Source organism: Cupressus sempervirens, chromosome 5, assembly GCF_028749045.1.
Source record: "Cupressus sempervirens isolate cs-2001-9-10 chromosome 5, ASM2874904v1, whole genome shotgun sequence".
Lineage (NCBI taxonomy): Eukaryota > Viridiplantae > Streptophyta > Pinopsida > Cupressales > Cupressaceae > Cupressus > Cupressus sempervirens.
This window is the reverse complement of record NC_143122.1, coordinates 89,048,975-89,066,555: the sequence shown is the minus strand read 5'-3', so window position 1 is coordinate 89,066,555 and position 17,581 is coordinate 89,048,975. Positions and strand designations below refer to the sequence as shown.

At 36.7% G+C, this 17,581-nt stretch overlaps 1 protein-coding gene across 1 annotated transcript; it reads left to right on the top strand.

Moving 5' to 3' along the window:
* The first annotated feature begins 11,887 nt into the window (after positions 1-11,887).
* LOC149554685 (growth-regulating factor 5-like) lies at positions 11,888-16,114 on the top strand. Its single transcript, XM_089828739.1, has 3 exons — positions 11,888-12,196; positions 12,741-13,248; positions 15,155-16,114. The coding sequence occupies exons 1-3, from the start codon at positions 11,980-11,982 to the stop codon at positions 15,963-15,965; spliced, it is 1,536 nt and encodes a 511-aa protein (XP_089684865.1). The 5' UTR covers positions 11,888-11,979; the 3' UTR covers positions 15,966-16,114.
* Positions 16,115-17,581: the final 1,467 nt, after the last annotated feature.

The following is a 17,581-nucleotide window of genomic DNA, read 5'->3' as shown; positions in this document are numbered from 1 at the left end:
TATATCACTTTTAGAATTAGGTCCTTTTTTACATTGTATTGCTTTGATTACTTTTCAAAATTGTTGTACATCTATGCTACAATGCTTAGTGACAGATTTGAGTCTCAAAAGGTAGTTGTAAATGGCAAAATCAGAAGACCACTTTGTACATTTTGATAAGTGGCCTATTGTACATGCACTAGATAAAAAGTGCCAAAAGCATCATTTTTTTTTTTGGGGGGGGGCAGGGGGGGGGGGGAGAATGGGCATGTTCTTTGATTGAGTGAATAGGGGAGGTGTCTCTTGTGTTTTTGTGTCTCTCTTTTGCTCTCTTTTAATTTTTTGCATCATGGGTTCACCTAAAATTCCACTTCTAACTTCACACAATTATACTAGATGGAAAGATATTGTATGGAGTACATTAATGGAAAAAGGTTTAAATCTATTTGTTGATGGTACAATTACCAAACCGACTGATCCTACAACACTAGTTGATTGGAAAATTAAAGACAATTAGGCTTTAGGAATTATCAAGAGTTGTGTTCATAGAGATCTCTTCTTCCACATTTCCAGCTTTAAGGAAGCCAAGGGTGCTTGGGACAAACTTGAAGGGTTGTATGGTAAGGTGGATGAGGAAAAGAGATACCAAATTGAGGATGACCTACTTCTCTTGGATCCTAAGAATTTTGACACAATTCAAGACTATATCAACAAAGCCAATGAATAGAGAGCGCTACTTAAAGATTGTGGTAATCCCATGAAGGAGGATTGATTGATTCATCACATTTTGAAGAGGCTACCTTCAGAGTATGCATCTTTTGTTTCGAGTTACAAAACTCACAGATTGACCATGGGAAGTGCCTTCACTAAGCCTACATTTGATGCATTTGTAGAAATGTTAATGTTGGAACAATCCAAGTTGATAGATATGGGAATTCTCAAGGCATCAAAGACTAAAGCATTGGTGGCCACTAATGAGAACCAATCAAATCAAAGTGGCAAAACTTCTACCAACAGCAAAAATCACAATCTTCCTCCTTACAGCAAGGCAATTCTTCTTCCAACAAGAAAGGAAATAATGATAAGAATGATAAACTATTTTGTGCATATTGCAAGAAACCGAATCATGATTAGCATCATTGTAAGACTAAGAGAATCGATAACTTGGAAAAGTTACTTAGGAAGAACAAAATCAATGTGCTAAATGCTTCCAAGGATTCAACTCCACCCACTTCAAAGGGACAAGGGCTAGCACTTATGGCTAGTTCAAATTCCTCAACGAAATGGATGCTTGACTCAAGTGCCTCATATCATATGGGTTCTTCAAAAGGAGACTTTTCTTCATTGAAGTAGTCTAAGCAACTGCACATCTTTGTAGGAGATGATACAAAAATGGAAGTTGAAAGGAAAGGACAAATGGAGATGGAAAATGGAGAGTTCAAATAAGTTCTCTATGTTCTTAACCTTAGCACCAATCTCCTTTCAATCTACCAAATAACTCACTATGGACATGGCAGTAAAATTGAGTTCCTTCTTGATTCAGTAATTGTGCGCAATCTTAAAGATGATTCATTGGTTGCAATGGGTAAAGTCAATCATCATAGAAGGCTTTATTCTTTCTCCCACTTTGTGCCTAAGTCTCCTTCACAGGCCTTGTTGACTCAATCTCATTCACAAAGAAAATTATGGCATGACTAGTATGGATATCTTGCCTTTTGCTATCTTCATCAACTTTGTTCAAACAATATGGTCAAAGGTCTACCTACAGTCAACTTTTCCAAGGGTGAATGTTGAACTTGTTCAATGGATATGCATCTAGAGGAGAAGATTGATAAAGGGAAGTCCTCAAGAGCATCAATTGTTCTTTAGTTGGTTTACATAGTTCTAGCAGGTTCTTTTGTAGTAACATCAGTTAGCAAGAGTCACTACATCCTCACTTTCATTGATGACTTTTCATGGTACATATGGGTCTACTTTCTTGATCACAAGAATGAAGTGTTTGATAAGTTTCTAGCCTTCAAGAGTCTTGTTGAAAAGCAATCAAGGAAAGCCGTCAAGGTTCTTCGTATGGACAATCAAAGCAGATATGTGAACTCAAGACTTAGAGACTTTTGTAAACTTGAGGGTATTCATCTTCAGAATCCAGTAGCATTTAGTTTGCAAAAGACAAGTGTTGCAGAAATGAAGATTAGAACCCTTAAGTCTATGGAAAGTTGCATGATTCAAGCCAAGTCTCTTGATCCATCACTTGAAGTTGAAGCTATAAGTAGTGCCAATCACATACTTAATAGGTCTCCTCATTATGCCTTAAATGGAAAAACTCCTTTTGAGGCATGGTGCAGTAGAAAACCAGTTGTGAAACACTTCAGAGTCTTTGGTTGTCCAGCATGGGCAAACATATCTTCTAGGGAATGCAAGGCACCACCACCAAGGCCTTGTACTTTCATCAGAAATGAAGACAGTGTTAAGGCATACAGACTTATGGATCTTGAGACCCATGAGATTTTTAGAGAGAGGAATGTTCACTTTGAGGAAAGTTCACCTAGCTTAAATCCTCTAATCCCCTTTGCACTTCATACATTGTGGAAACTGATAGTGACAACAGTAATATTGGTTCAACTGACTCATATATGTGGGATCCTATTGATAGGTACAACAGAATGCCACATTGTCAACACATTCCACATGTATACATTGCTATAGTGATAGGTCCATGCAATTCAGCACAATTGGGTACACCTTGTCTTCTAGCTCCAGCATCAAGGGATGACTACATAGAAAATATTTTAGGTTTGTTTATGGAGTCTTACATAGAAGATTTGGGAGACATCATTGATGATATACATCTTCTCTTTGATGAAGAAGATCCTTCTCCAATTGTTGCAAGGGCTCACTCTGACCCTCTTGTCCATTTTCTACATGATCGGTCTTACTAGGTTGATATGATTGTGGATCCTTATGTAAAATAGTTGCAGGAGGTCTCTTTATCATTTGAGGAGATAGTTGGTTCTTTGGAATATGTTCTACATCCATCCTTGCTAGATCTAACATTGTTATTTTCAACAGTATTGGAAGGGGCAACAGTTATTATTGACATAAGAATAGTTGAGTAGGTTTCAAAGACACCATTCATCTTTGAGATTCTTTCTACACATTGGGGAAACATCTCATATGTACCTATGATATTGTTTCTTCCAAAGGGGAGGAACATTATTGAGCGGTTATGGATCAACTTCTACCTTGGGGTTTTTCCCATGAGGTTTTCCCTCTTTCTATGCTTTATGAGAGATTTCATTGCATTTTTTACATGGATACCTAACATGGCCTAATAGCTGGGACCCATCATGCATTTTCATCCTAGCTTTTTTGAGCTTAAGTGCATTCCCCTAAGTTGCACTTAAGAGGGGGTGTTGGTGTAAATAAGCATTTACTTATTACACTTTTCTTAAGTTTACTTAGGTCAATGTATTATTTTATTATTTATTAATTTGACATCTAGGAGTTTGCGTACTTTTATGAGTTGTCATGTTGACAACACTAGAGTAAGCAACTCTAATTCAGCACATGGTGTCTACAACATTGGAGTTTGCATAATTACCTGAGTTGTCATGTAGACAACACAATTATTCGCACTCTTAATTAAGCACATGGTGTCTACAACATAATTTTACATGCTACACCTTTATAGGCTTATCCTCTCATCACCACACTTACTCCTATGCTTAAAGGAGGATAATCCACTCCTGGTGGACATGTGCTTGGTTGTAAGACTTATCAATGTGCTAACTCCTAGACATTCTAGAAGCATTCCAAAGGCCTTTATATTTAGGCACTCCTACTGTGTATGTACATGACATATCATCAATTTATTTTGATATTGTTATTCTGATCATACTTTGGTCTATTCTATGCTTGTGCTTGAGTTCTTTGATCTTGGGTGATTTTCCCCGAGGAAAATTCTTACAAGGATGCCCTTAAAAACCTATATGGGAAAGTGACTAAGGAGGATGTTTGCAAGATTGAAGATGATCTTATCTCCCTAGATCCTAAGAGCTTTGATTCTATCCAAGATTTTATCATTAAGGTGAATGAGTTGAGAACAAAACTTAATGATTGTAGTAGTCCCATTAAGGATGACAAGTTGATTTATCTCATTCACAATAAGCTATCATCTGAATACTCCACATTTGTCTCTTCTTTCAACACCACAAAGGCTACCCTAGGGTCTTCTTATCAGAAAATCTCTTTTGATGACTATGCTTAGTTGTTAGAGGATGAACAAGCTAAGTTGATAACAATAGGGATTCTCAAGTCTTCAAAGTCTAAGGCATTGGTGGCTAACAATGAGAGCTCTAAAGATTCAACTAGTGAAATTTCAAACAAAGGCAAGGGAAAAAAGAAGTTGAAAGATAACAAACAAGGGGACATAGAAAAGTTGACACCTAAATCAAATCAACAAGGCAAGTCTTCTCCTAATACCAACAAAAATGGGGACAATAATTATGAAAAGAAGAAGTGTGCCTATTGCAAAAGAACTGGTCATGATAAACATTAGTGTTATCACAAGCAGATTGATGAATTGAAAAACATCATGAAGAAGCACAATGTTCCCTTTCCTAATGCTTATAAGGAAAATGGGTCTTCATCTTTAGATTCTAAGAGCAAAGGGCAAGCTTTACTCACAAACATTGTTAGTCAAGCAGAATGGATTATTGACTCAGGTGCCACACATCACATGGGTGCTTCAAAGAGATATTTTTTGTCAATGACACCTTCAAAGGTACCTCACATCTTTGTAGGGGTGATACTAAAGTGGAAGTTGAAGGAAAAGGTGAAGTTGAGATGGAAAATGGAGCGTTCAAGGATTTTCTCTATGTTCCTAATCTTACCTCCAACCTTCTTTCAGCCTACCAAATCACTCACTATGGAGGTGGAAACAAAGTTGAATTTCTTCCCGATTCAGTGGTACTGAAAGCATCAAAGATGACTCTATGGTTGCAATAGGAAAAGCTAATCACGATTCCAGGCTTTACACTTTTTCTTCCTTTGTGCCTAAATCCAATACACAAGCCTTGTTAATCCATTCAAATACAGAAAGTAAACTATGGCATGAGAGATTTGGACATCTCAACTACAGGTATCTTCAATAGCTTAGCAGCAAGAACATGGTTCATGGTCTTCCTCAAGTCCAATTTTTAGAAGGTGTTTGTTCAAGTTACACTCTTGGGAAGCATCCAAAAAAAATGTTTGACAAGGGGAAGTCTTAGAGAGCACAAAGTTTTCTTGACCTAGTTCATAGTGATGTGGTGGGCCCATTTCTAGTGCCATCATTTGGAAAGTCTCACTAGGCACTCACCTTCATTAATGATGACTACTCTTGCTATACTTGGGTATTCTTCATGGCTCATAAGAGTGAAGTGTTTGAACAATTTCTCACCTTCAAGGCTCAAGTAGAAAAGTAGTTAGAGAAAGCCATCAAAGTCCTTCGAATAGATAATGGAGGGGAGTATGTGAACTCAAGACTTATAGAATTTTGTTCTCAAGAGGGAATTGACCTTCAACATTCAGTAGCATACACTCCATAGCAGAATGGTGTTGCTGAAAGGAAGAACAAAACCCTCAAGGAGATGACCACTTGCATGCTACTACATAAGTCTCTAGATCAAGTTTTTTGGGCTAAAGCAATGAATTGTGCTAACTACATCCAAAATAAGAGTCCTCATAAAGCTTTGGATGGTGTAACTCCTTTTGAAGCTTAGATTGGAAGGAAACCTTCTGTAAAGGACTTTAGAGTCTTTGGTTGTCCAACATGGGCATGAATACCTCCATAGAAACACAAGGCATTGGAACCTCAAATTAAACCTTGCATCTTTGTTACATATGCAGACTCTCATAAAGCCTACAAATTGATGGATCCAGAGACACATGACATTTTCTATGAGAGGAGTGTACTCTTTGAAGAAAGTTGTCCAAGCTTTACTTCTTCAACTCCTCCTTCTTCCTCATTCATTGAAGAGTGACAATGATGATGGTGACTTGGAAGATGTTCATCCACAACCCAAATAGAAGCATTAGATAGATGAGGTTTAGGAAATTCCTTCTACTTCTACATCTTCTTCCACAAGACCTAAATGGGCTCAACAAACATTAGATGCAACAGGACCATTGGCAAAAAATTCTTTAGATACTAGGAGGACAAGATCATAACACAACTCACTCCCTCATGCTTATATAACAGTTGCTTCTGATCCTTAATCATTCAAAGAAGCTTCAGGAATTCTAGAATGAGATAAAGCAATGGAGGAAGAATATAATTCTCTTATGAGAAATGACACATGGGACTTAGTCTCTCTTTCTAAGGGAAGAAAATTGGTTTGGTGTAAGTGGATTTATCGAACCAAGTTTGCAGTGGATGGAAGTGTTGATAAGTATAAGGCTATACTTGTAGCAAAAGGTTTCTCTTAGGTGCCTAACATTGACTACTGAGACCTTTGCACCAGTTGCAAAAATGAACTCCATTTGCTTGACACTAGCTATAGTTGCAGCTCAAAGATGGGTTGTTCATTAGATGGATGTGAAGAGTGCATTCTTGAATGGTGATCTTTATGAGGAGATTTATATTGATAAACCACAGTGATTCATTCAAGATTCTACTTTGGTTTGCAAATTGAAAAAGTCTACCTATGGACTAAAACAAGCTCCAAGCGCTTGGTATGCCAAGATGGATTCTTTCCTTCTCTTAGTAGGGTTCACCAGATGTCATTTCGATCCAAATGTCTACATTCTTCAGCGGGATGATTCTCACTTGCTACTTGTGCTTTATGTTGATGACTTGATCATTACATGGAGTACAACATCCATCATTGATAGTATCAAGTCTACTTTGTAGGACAACTTTTCAATGATAGACTTGGGTCTACTTCATTATTTCCTTGGTATTGAGATACATCAGTCTTCATCGGGGATCACATTATCACAACCCAAGTATGCTCTTGATCTACTTGCTCGATTTCACATGAGTGACTACAAGGCTACATCTACTCCATTTCTTTCAGGTGTTAAGTTAGAAGCAAATTGTTCCACTCCACTTGTTGATGCTACTTTGTATAGAAAATTGGTTGGAAGTCTCATCTACTTGACACATACATGCCCTGACATATCCTTTGCAATTGGAATGGTTTCTTGCTTCATGCAAGAGCCACATGAACTTCATTGAAAGGCAACCAAACATATCCTACACTATATCTAGGGTACACATACATATGGGATATGTTATGCAGCTGGTACTAGACTATAGTTAGTGGGTTATATAGACTCAAACTATGCACGGGATTTTGATTCTTGCAAAAGTTCTTTAGGATACACGTTTCATCTTGGTTCCGACCCCATTTGTTGGCAGAGTAAAAAGCAGAACACTATTGCTCTTTCATCGACCGAGGCAGAGTATTGAGGAGTTGTCATTGCGGCTACAAAAGCTATTTGGTTACAACATATTATGGAGGAGTTTGGTTTTGACATACTTAGACCCACAGTCATACATTGTGATAATCAGAGTGCCATTAAAATCTCAAAACATCTGGTGTAGCATCAATGCACAAAACACATTGAGGTTCATATGCACTACATCAAAGAGTTGATTCATGAGTAGGTCATTGCATTGCAGTATTGTCCTATAGAGCAACAGATTGCTGACATCTTCACTAAGCCCTTCACGGAGGTCAAGTATCTTCATTTGTGAGATCTCTTGGGGGTGTGGGATTTTTCACCAGGGGGGGTCACATGACTCTTTTCTTCTTTATTGTACTTATCTCTCTTTTTAGGGGAGGGTTTTTCCCATGAGATTTTCCCTCTTTCTCCATTTTCAGAGAGATAACATTGCATTGCATTGCATTATATGTAGAGCATTGCATTTGTCCATGGGTACCCCGCATGGCCTAGTAGCTGGGACCCATTATGCATTTTCATCATAGCTTTTGTGATCTTAAGTGCATTCCCCTAAGTTGCACTTAAGGGGGGGTGTTAGTGTAAATAATTAATTATTATTATACTTTACTTAAGTTTACTTAGGTTAATGCATTATTATATTAGTTGTCATGTAGACACCTAGAAGTATGCGTAGTCATATGAGTTGTCTTGTTGACAACACATGAGTTTGCATATTCATCTGAGTTGTCATGTAGACAACACAGTTGTTCACACTCTAATTGAGCACATGGTGTCTACAACATCTTTTTATGAGCTTATCCTCTCATCGCACAAACTCTTGTGCTTAATGGAGGATAATCCACTCTTGGTGGACATGTGCTTAGTTGTGAGGCTTATCACTTTGCTAACTCCTAGTCATTCTAGAGGCCTTTATATACAGACACTTCTAGTGTGTATTAATCAATTATTCATTTTCATATTTATATTATGATCATACATTGTTGGTCCATATTGTGCTAAGTTCTTGAGCTTCTTGATCTTGGTGTCATTTTTCCCTAAGGCAAATTCTTACATGCATAACCCTTATCATGAATGTAACCAAAGTTAAGAACTTCCATTGTTGAATTCTCTTCCCAATCTTCTTACAAGAACACAAGAAAGCAAATGGATCGTTTCAATTATCCTCCACTATATAGGCCAAGGCAGCCCAACCCAACTCAATTTGCAAGATGCCCACCTATCCTTTGCAAAATTTGATATGTGGGTTGTTGTGTTGACTTCTTATATGGGCGTAAAGGGCTAGAGGTGGGAAAACATGATGGGATGGGATGTACAAAGAGGAAAAGATCAAGGCTGAATATAGATGGATCCTATTGCTAGTCTAAAATGGATTCCCTCACCCTTATGTGTACATGTGTAAGAAAAGAATCACCATAGACATGCTTACTTGGTGTCGAAAGAGTGTGTATATATTCTTACCAACATATTGAAAATCCCAACTATTTCTCATCGAATCACACCTAGCTTTATAAATCAAAACCCCACAAACTAGAATTAATAGAAAGCCATTATTAGGATTAGCAGATATACTAAATGAATTTATGAATTCCATGGGAATGAATGTGTTGTGCAATTTAGCTAGGGTGTTGCATTTGTGTTGCAACTTAGTGTTGATAGCTACGCAATCATCCCAAAAATATTGGTGCCACGAATTGTGCTTCTCAAATGCGACAAGGGTTTTAATGTTCTTAGTGTGTAGTTGATTATTTTTTGTACAGATTTTTTGCAGTTTCAAGCAATTTATTTTCAAATAAAATCTTGTTTCAAGCTAGGCGATTTCATTTGCAAATCACATAAATCAAGTTTCAAGCAATTTCATTTTTAAACCACATAAACTTGAAGCAATACACATCCTTACTCAAGTAGTGTCGATAATATGTGGGCTTGCATTTTTGAGTGACACACACACTGATATTCGGTGCTCAAACCTCATCAGGCCAAAATCGTGCCTTTTGTGCACACTCGATCAACTATGAAAATGATTTGGTATTTTGTCTTTCTTTTTTTGTATTGCCCATGATCGTCGGCATTCAAAAGTCTCAAAATAGGTAGTCATTATTCCGATGACGTCGAGACCAATTAAAAAAACAACAATTTCACAAAACGTGCCATCGACATAAAAAATTAATGTTAGAAATTATGGCAAAATGTAGTAGTGTTTTGTAAACTTGTATTTTGTATTATGGACTGCATAATTCATGGGCTGTACTAAATCTTCTCTTTGCTTTATTATTTCTTATCAATGCTTTGCATTGGATGGAGGTTGTAATATATTGATGTTTGTCAATAAACTAATCTTCTGGCTTCAACCTTTTACTGATAAAAAAACATAATATATAAAAAATTAGATGATAGAACATAGGAGACCCCTTGGTTATATAGCTTAGGTGAGTAGAAAGGAATGGATGGAACTATAACGAGTGTAATTCTCTGATTGCATGATAATTAAGAGACAACTTATCACCCACCCAAGGTGGAACACCATGCCGATTACAGGTGGATCATTCTCTAATGTGTTTAGTAAAATGTGTACAACAAAGGTGGAGAATGATAAAGTGACAGTACCGGAAAAGGTGGATCACTCACCTAAGGTAGAAAAGTCCATCTACAATAAGTGGATATGAATAAATAATAACATGTCAAGTCCACATAAAATGGGCATACGTCAACTACTTCTATGGAATCCCTTAAGCAAGATTAAAACTAAAGTGTTATTAGGACCAAGGTGAGAAATAACCAAGGTAAAATTCCTTAATTACACCACTACAAAGGAGAGATATACAACTATTTATGATAATCTACAAAAGTCATTAATTAAGAACATTATTTAGGAACATCATTCAAATACCTGTTACGGGTAAAAATAATCCTGCATCAATAATAGTATAATTTAGTTGCCATAGTTTGACAAGTAATCTTAATCTTTTGAAGGCTAGGACCACCATGTTGTCCTTTGGTTTACAAATTCGATCCCAACTTAGAATCCAAATTTCAAATCCAAGAACATTTGAGAGAGAGTAAAATTCATTATGATTTTTCTAGAGTTAAAAGTACCTATAAAAGAAATTTTAACAACCTCAAACATCTTGCATAGATAACACTTGAAATTCTCATAACCAACTCTTAGATAAAATCTATTCAAAATCTGTTTTATTTTTATTTATTATATAATGATATACTATATTATATTTTATCCCCTTTATTTATATAGTTCATATTATTATTTAATTTATATACAATTTATTCTCTTTATATAATTATATTATAATCATATTTTTTTCTATATGTTTAACTATATAATTTGGTTGCATTGTGGTTAATATGTTTTAAAATAGTATATATATTTAAATTATTAATTTTCTAATAATTTATATATTAATGTTATTTTATTTTCTTAATCAATAAAACATAGTCTAAGGGCAATGCATCTTTAATATGTATAAAAAGTTACTTGGATACAGACATATGCTAGTTTAAACCCTCAAAAAGGTTAGACTTAGTAACTATTATATAGAACATCCTAATAAGCAAATTACCCCTACTAATAGACATGATATATATTTTATCCATCTTCATGAACTAACATTGCTATTTCAATATCATACTATGCTCCTTTAACCAAAATGAAGCTCAAACCTTTTTGACACCACAACCTAGCAATGAAAAACTCATGAAAGGACCAAAATAGGTTTCAAGAAACATTCCATATGAATCCATGGGCTACCTTGTCCTTTTGACCAACAAGAAGCTAAATGAAACTCAAACCCTTTTGACATCACTACCTAACAACTAAAAACCTATAAAAAGACTAAATGAATTTCCATAAACATTCCATATTATCATGTAGGTTGAACCTTTTAGTCAACAAGAAGCCTTTCTAGCCTTTCATGGAAAATTTAGTGACTAGCCCACACCCGCCATGGTCTACACTCAGCTCTAAGAATTGTCAATCTTTTCCTTTACCTTTTGACCTTCAACCACCAACATCTATACTTACCCTCTAGCTTCCCTCTAGCTTATCATCTTTTATGAACACCCGAAGCCAACCCAATTTGGTTTTAAGTTGATCGGTTGCAACACTCGTTCATGCCTCCACAACACACAAACCTATCTTCCATTGATGTGTTTACACACGAACGAGAGGAATGCAAATTTTTGGATTTACAGTGGTGTTTATGTGCAAATATGCCTGAGCCTTATGGGTCTATTTTGGCTGTACTTCGTTGTTTGACTGATGATAAAAGCTTAGACACAAGCTACAAAGAGGTTGAGCTTTAGGACCGAAACGTGTGGATGATTCGGGGAGTAGTTGTAATCGTGGATTTGATCGTAACTTTTGGTGTTTATCATAATTAAAGCGACAAAGACAAGTAAACCTCATTGGAGGCGGTGTATATATTGGAATTCACATTTGAGTCTATTTAACCAGGTAACATTTACTGCAGTCAATGTAAAGATTCTAAGAAGAATATGTGCTGAGCAGGATTGTCATTGTCTGTGGGGAGAGGAGAAAGTATGAACAACTTTGGAATGGGGTTGGGCAGTTATACTGGACATGGATCAAGGCTCTTCTTCACATCATCTCAGTGGCAGGAGCTTGAACACCAGGCTTTGATTTTCAAGTACATGGCTGCTGGTATAACAGTGCCCTCTGACCTGCTTATGCCCATTCGGAAGAGCCTCACTCAATTCACCGGTTTATCAGCTCTCTCTGCTCCTCGTTATCCAACCAGTAAGATTTTCTCCTGCTCTTCATCTTTCTATCGGATGCCATTTTGTCATTTTAGTTCAGTACATACATTTTGAGCCGCTTAGAACAGTTCTGCACTAGTAACAGCAGCTTTGAGTTCAAGGCCAATGTGCAATATTTAAACAACTCGTTAACTCATGACTAATTGTGAAAAATGTTGGATCAAATGCGGGTCATAATCCGCAGAAAATGGGACACGAATGCGATCTCTGTTGATCTGGTTTACACAATCTTTGGATGCCATTATTAGGCCGATATGCACATTGACCTGCAATTTATTCTTAAACTGTTGGCGCCATTGTTAGGCCGATAGCAATATGCCCTTTAACTTATCCTCTGTTTGCTCATAAATTTTGGGCTCCATTGTTAAGCCGATAGGCAATATGCCCTCTAATTTTATCCTTTGCAATGCCCAGAGTTTTTGGGCGCCATTTATTTTGTTGATTTACAATCTCTGCAACAAAATGGGTGCCCCAGCCGCTATTGGCCTAAATGATAATGTTGGGATTTTTGTGGTGTGATGCAGTGGGGTGGAGCTCTTTCAATTTAAGATTTGCAAACAAAACGGATCCGGAGCCTGGGAGATGCCGCAGGACAGATGGGAAGAAATGGCGTTGTTCCAGAGATGTTGCCCCGGATCAGAAATATTGTGAGCGGCACATGCACAGAGGCCGGCCCCGTTCAAGAAAGCTCGTGGAAGGTCAGATTGGTACCAATATTAGTAGTAGTAGCGGTAAAGCTAGTAGCAGCTATACTGCTACTCTGGGAGGGCACGATTCGTCTTCTTCTATAGGTCGCAGAAGCACTGGAGGTACTAGTTTTACCAGTCTCCATCCTCCATTCTCGATTAACAGCCATTGTGCACATTCTACGATAGGAATGAAGGGTTTCTCTGAAAGTGGAGGAAGTATGCCCATTAATGGCGGTGGCGATGGTGTTTCTAGCCGGCTTAACAAACCCCCATTTCACATGATTTCTGTTGGAGGTAATGGTGGTAGTGGTGCGGCATCTGCCATGTCCAGCAAGGACAACAGGTATAAATGTTTTTTATTTCTTTTGAAGTTTACAACATAAAATAGCTGTTTGCTGTCTGCCATCATTTAGAGTGGGGATTGAAAACACTGAATGTACCTTCTGTGCTTTACTGAGGTCTAATGTTTGAATGCACAAGGCATCTAAGCAAATTATAGTTCCTCCGTACTGAAAAGCCCTTTTACTGCAAAGCCAAGTGAAATAAATGTAGGCACCTGCAATTGAGACCACTGTCAAAATCTGTGCTGCTTGGTTTCTGTTTCACAGACAAACTTCCAGAGTACGGTATAGATGTCCATCATTTAGGATGCGTCATAAATAAGTGAGGGTCAGGATCCCCCGAGTACCTGAATCACATGCATTTGGATGGTGTTATTCAATTATATTGAAATGCAGTAACTTTTAGTGTTGCAGAGAAAGTTACCGCTGGTACCATGAGATGAGCCCAACTAGTAGTTATCTCAACTCCTTTCAGTAAAACCATTTATACAAGGACAATAAAGATTCTTCTTCTGTGGTTGATAAAATGCAGGCCTTAAACGCATCATGCTGCCGAGTACCAGGATGCATATACCTTCTAGAAATAATGTTTCAGAGCCATGGAATTGTTTGAGCAAGTTGAAACTGTGAATGTACTGATTCATAATTATAGGTACCAGAACAGCAGACCGTCTAGGGCTAAAGAATCTCACTGCCTCCGCCATGAATACATCCCACCCAAATCCTACCTGTAAAAGGTCAAAGGTTCATTAAAGGTGTGACTGAACCACATGGCAAAGGAGGACGCTATTCTCTATACAAAATTTATCATTGATAAAAAATATAATGGAGTTTTTTTTGAAAATTTGACATTTATTCTTCATGATCTACATATTTCATGATAGAAAACAGAAAAAAAGGAAAAAGTTTCAATGAATCTGGGAGAAAAAATTCTGGACATTTTTTTTTGTCTTTGATACATTTTGTATAAAGATTAACCAGCGCTCATAGCAAAAACTTTTGCACATCTTTCAAATGGTCTTGCATGCTGTCATCCCTATTTACAACAAGCTTTTTAAGCTACTCAACTACATCACAAATGGGTTTTGCACATCCTTGAAGTGGCCTTGCATATCCTCATCCCTATATACATCAAGCTGGTTTTGCACATCTTTCAAATGGTCTTGCATGCTGTCATCCCTATTTACAACAAGCTTTTTGGGCTACCGAACTACATCACAAATGGGTTTTGCACATCCTTGAAGTGGCCTTGCATAGTCTCATCCCTATATACATCAAGCTGGTTCGTCTATTAAAGATGTTACCGAACTATATCACAAATGGGTTTTGCAAATCTTTGAAATAGCCTTGCATGGTCTCATCCCCATATGCATCAAAAATCTTGTTAGTCTTTGATCTGTGTAACCTTGCTAGGCTTACAGTGTCCATAATTAGAACAATGTGTAATGTCTTTCATTAGGTTTTCACGAACCATTTTTGACATGCATGATCTTTCTGGATTCGATTGTGTATATGATTTTTAGCATCGATGTTTCGGATCACACTCTGTGATTCATCATTGTGTATATGATTTTTTGCATTGACGTTTCGGATCACACTGATGATGAATCACAGAGTGTGATCCGAAACGTCAATGCTAAAAATCATATACACAATCGAATCCAGAAAGATCATGTATGTCAATGTGTACTGTTTTTTTCAATTGCTGCTTCTGGAATCAGCTGTGTGAGGATTTTTTCATTGATGTTTCAGATCATTCCATGATCCATTATCAGGACGATGGATAACTAAGTGTGAAAACACAATCAATTCCAGGAGCAGCATTTGAAAAAAAATTTCTTATAAATTGTGGAAACTTATGCACTATTAATATGTTATGTAACAAGAAGTTTGCCTGGTGTCGTGTAGATACATGAACTGGATGAAAGGAGGTGTGGATGAACTTAACAACAGCTCCTCCATGCTGCAATACTCCTCTCCACAACTTGGTACAATACTTGGCCAGAACTTCAGCCTTATGCCTCACACTAATCAGATGGACTTGCAATTACAAGAACAGCAGCAACAGCAACATTCCTTTTTAAGCACTGGCTATGGCAATGACCAGTCATCAGAGGGACAACCCCTGAGACACTTCTTTGATGACTGGCCACGTACAACCAGAAACCCAACAACTATATCTTGGCCTGACATGGAAGAGCGATCCTCAAACAGGACACAGCTTTCCATGTCCCTTCCTATGACCATATCTGATTTCCCCACTTCACCCAGAGGAAAGATGACCCTATCCTCCCCCAAACTGTCCATGTCATCTGCCAGGTCATCGACTGAGGAAGACCCACTTGATCCAACTCAGATGGGTCTTGGCGTAGGCATGGGGTTAGGCCTCCTGAATGAAGACAGGCACAGACAGACCACTAATTGGATCTCTGTGACGTGGCAAAGTCCAGTGGGTGGACCTCTTGCAGAAGTTTTACAGTCTAGTAGTACAACTAATGTAGTTGGAACCCCTGGAAGTGGGTCAAAGTCATCTGGGCTTATTAATTTGATGGGCGATGGATGGGAACTGAGCCCTCGTGGCAGCCCAACTGGTGTTTTGCAGAAAACCTTGGCTTCTCTGTCTGATAGTAGCAGCGGGAGCAGCCCTAGAACAGTTGCAGCAGCAGCAGCCGCCGCCAAACACGAGATGTCTCTGCAATATAATCTTGGAGGAATGTAGCTCAGAAAACATAATCACAGAGGACTTTAGATCAGTAAACTGAAGTGAATTCGTAAAGCCTTGTTTCCTGCCGAATATGCATCCTTAGAGGGCGCATCGTACTTTGCTTTATAATTTGATTTTATATTAATGTAATCAGATTTCCACAATCCGTTAGAATGTATCGGTAAGCTCTAGATTTGATCGTGTTAGTGATTTTAGCATCAAACGTTTCTGAATTTGATTTGATTATGTTAAGAAGATTTGCAGTTTTTCTGCTAAGCAACTGCTGGATTGTAGTTTGTCTGTTGGATCTTCTATCTTTTACTTTCAGATGTCAATTTTCTAAAAGGCTTTTGATTTACCGATTGTTTGGATGGGAAATGAATTGTCTTCTGGTTTCGTTAATCATTCAGACTTTAACAAGTTTTGTCCTTTCCACATTTCGCTTTTACCTTTTAGATCCCTTTTAGTACATGGAATTTGAATGTGAATGCAACTGCATTCATTCACAGGGTTGACTGCACTCTTTTCATGTAATTTTTTTTCTACATTTATTAAAGAAAAAGAGTGCAAAATAGGTTATGTTCGCTGTTTCACTTCTGGTGAAGAGTATGCATTTTCTTCAGGAAAATTGGAATTTAAATAAATATTTTTCAATTTTCATTTATATCTGAGTTTTTATGAATCATATTTTGTTTTATTCCTTTCTACTTTTTTCACTTCTAATAAACTGTCCAATGCTGGTGAAGTCACTTTTCTATTTTTGACAATAGCTATTAAATATTTGATTGTTGTTTGTGAATTTGATTGTATAAGTATATTTCATCTATGTCTCTATCACCAAGTCTCTATAAAATATTGATGAAAAAATATTCATACAATTAAATTTAAAAGCAGCAATTTGTCAAAGGGCCTTTGGTCTACTACATCTAAAAGGATAAGACCGGATGAATTTAGGAAAATGCTGAATCTCCATAGAATAGAAAAAAGAAAAAAGAAAAAAAAAACAACACTACTTCAAGAACATACATTTTCTTCGATATAAATAAAATTTAATAAATATTTTCAATTTCTATTTATAATTCTATTTATAGTATCCTTCAATTTTATTTATTTTTGCTTCTAATTAATTGCCCAATGCCCATCAAACCATTTTTCCAATATTTGACATCATCTATCAACACATAAATTTTACAAGAAGATTTAAAATGACAAGAAAACCAATTGGACATAAACTATTAAAAGAACTTTTTACTAAAAGAACATATTCCTTTTGCATGGAGCTTATGATTTAAGTATAGGAATGTGGGGTTGGCTTTCCTTACCTTGAAAACTATAGAAATACTTAGAAATGCATTATTTCTGCATAACGACAATATGAAATTATTTCAATTTTTTTCTATATACAATTTATGTACCTTATTATGGTTTATATATATGAAATTTTGAAAATTTCATATTATTTAGTGTAGTACTGTAAATTAAAAATATTTTAGTTGATTGTATTTTTTTTAAAAGATAAGATTGATTTAAGGTAAATATTTAAAAATGTTTATTATTTGTTTAATATAATATGTATAAATAATCAAAAGACATAAGTGAGATATAGTTTTTTTAATTTATAAAATTTCGAA

Bases quoted from the DNA above. Each gene is read 5' to 3' on its own strand.
- LOC149554685 (XM_089828739.1), top strand. From the start codon at position 11,980: ATGAACAACTTTGGAATGGGGTTGGGCAGTTATACTGGACATGGATCA. The intron at 12,197-12,740 runs GTAAGATTTTCT...GGTGTGATGCAG, and splicing joins TGCTCCTCGTTATCCAACCA to TGGGGTGGAGCTCTTTCAAT. The intron at 13,249-15,154 runs GTATAAATGTTT...GGTGTCGTGTAG, and splicing joins ATGTCCAGCAAGGACAACAG to ATACATGAACTGGATGAAAG.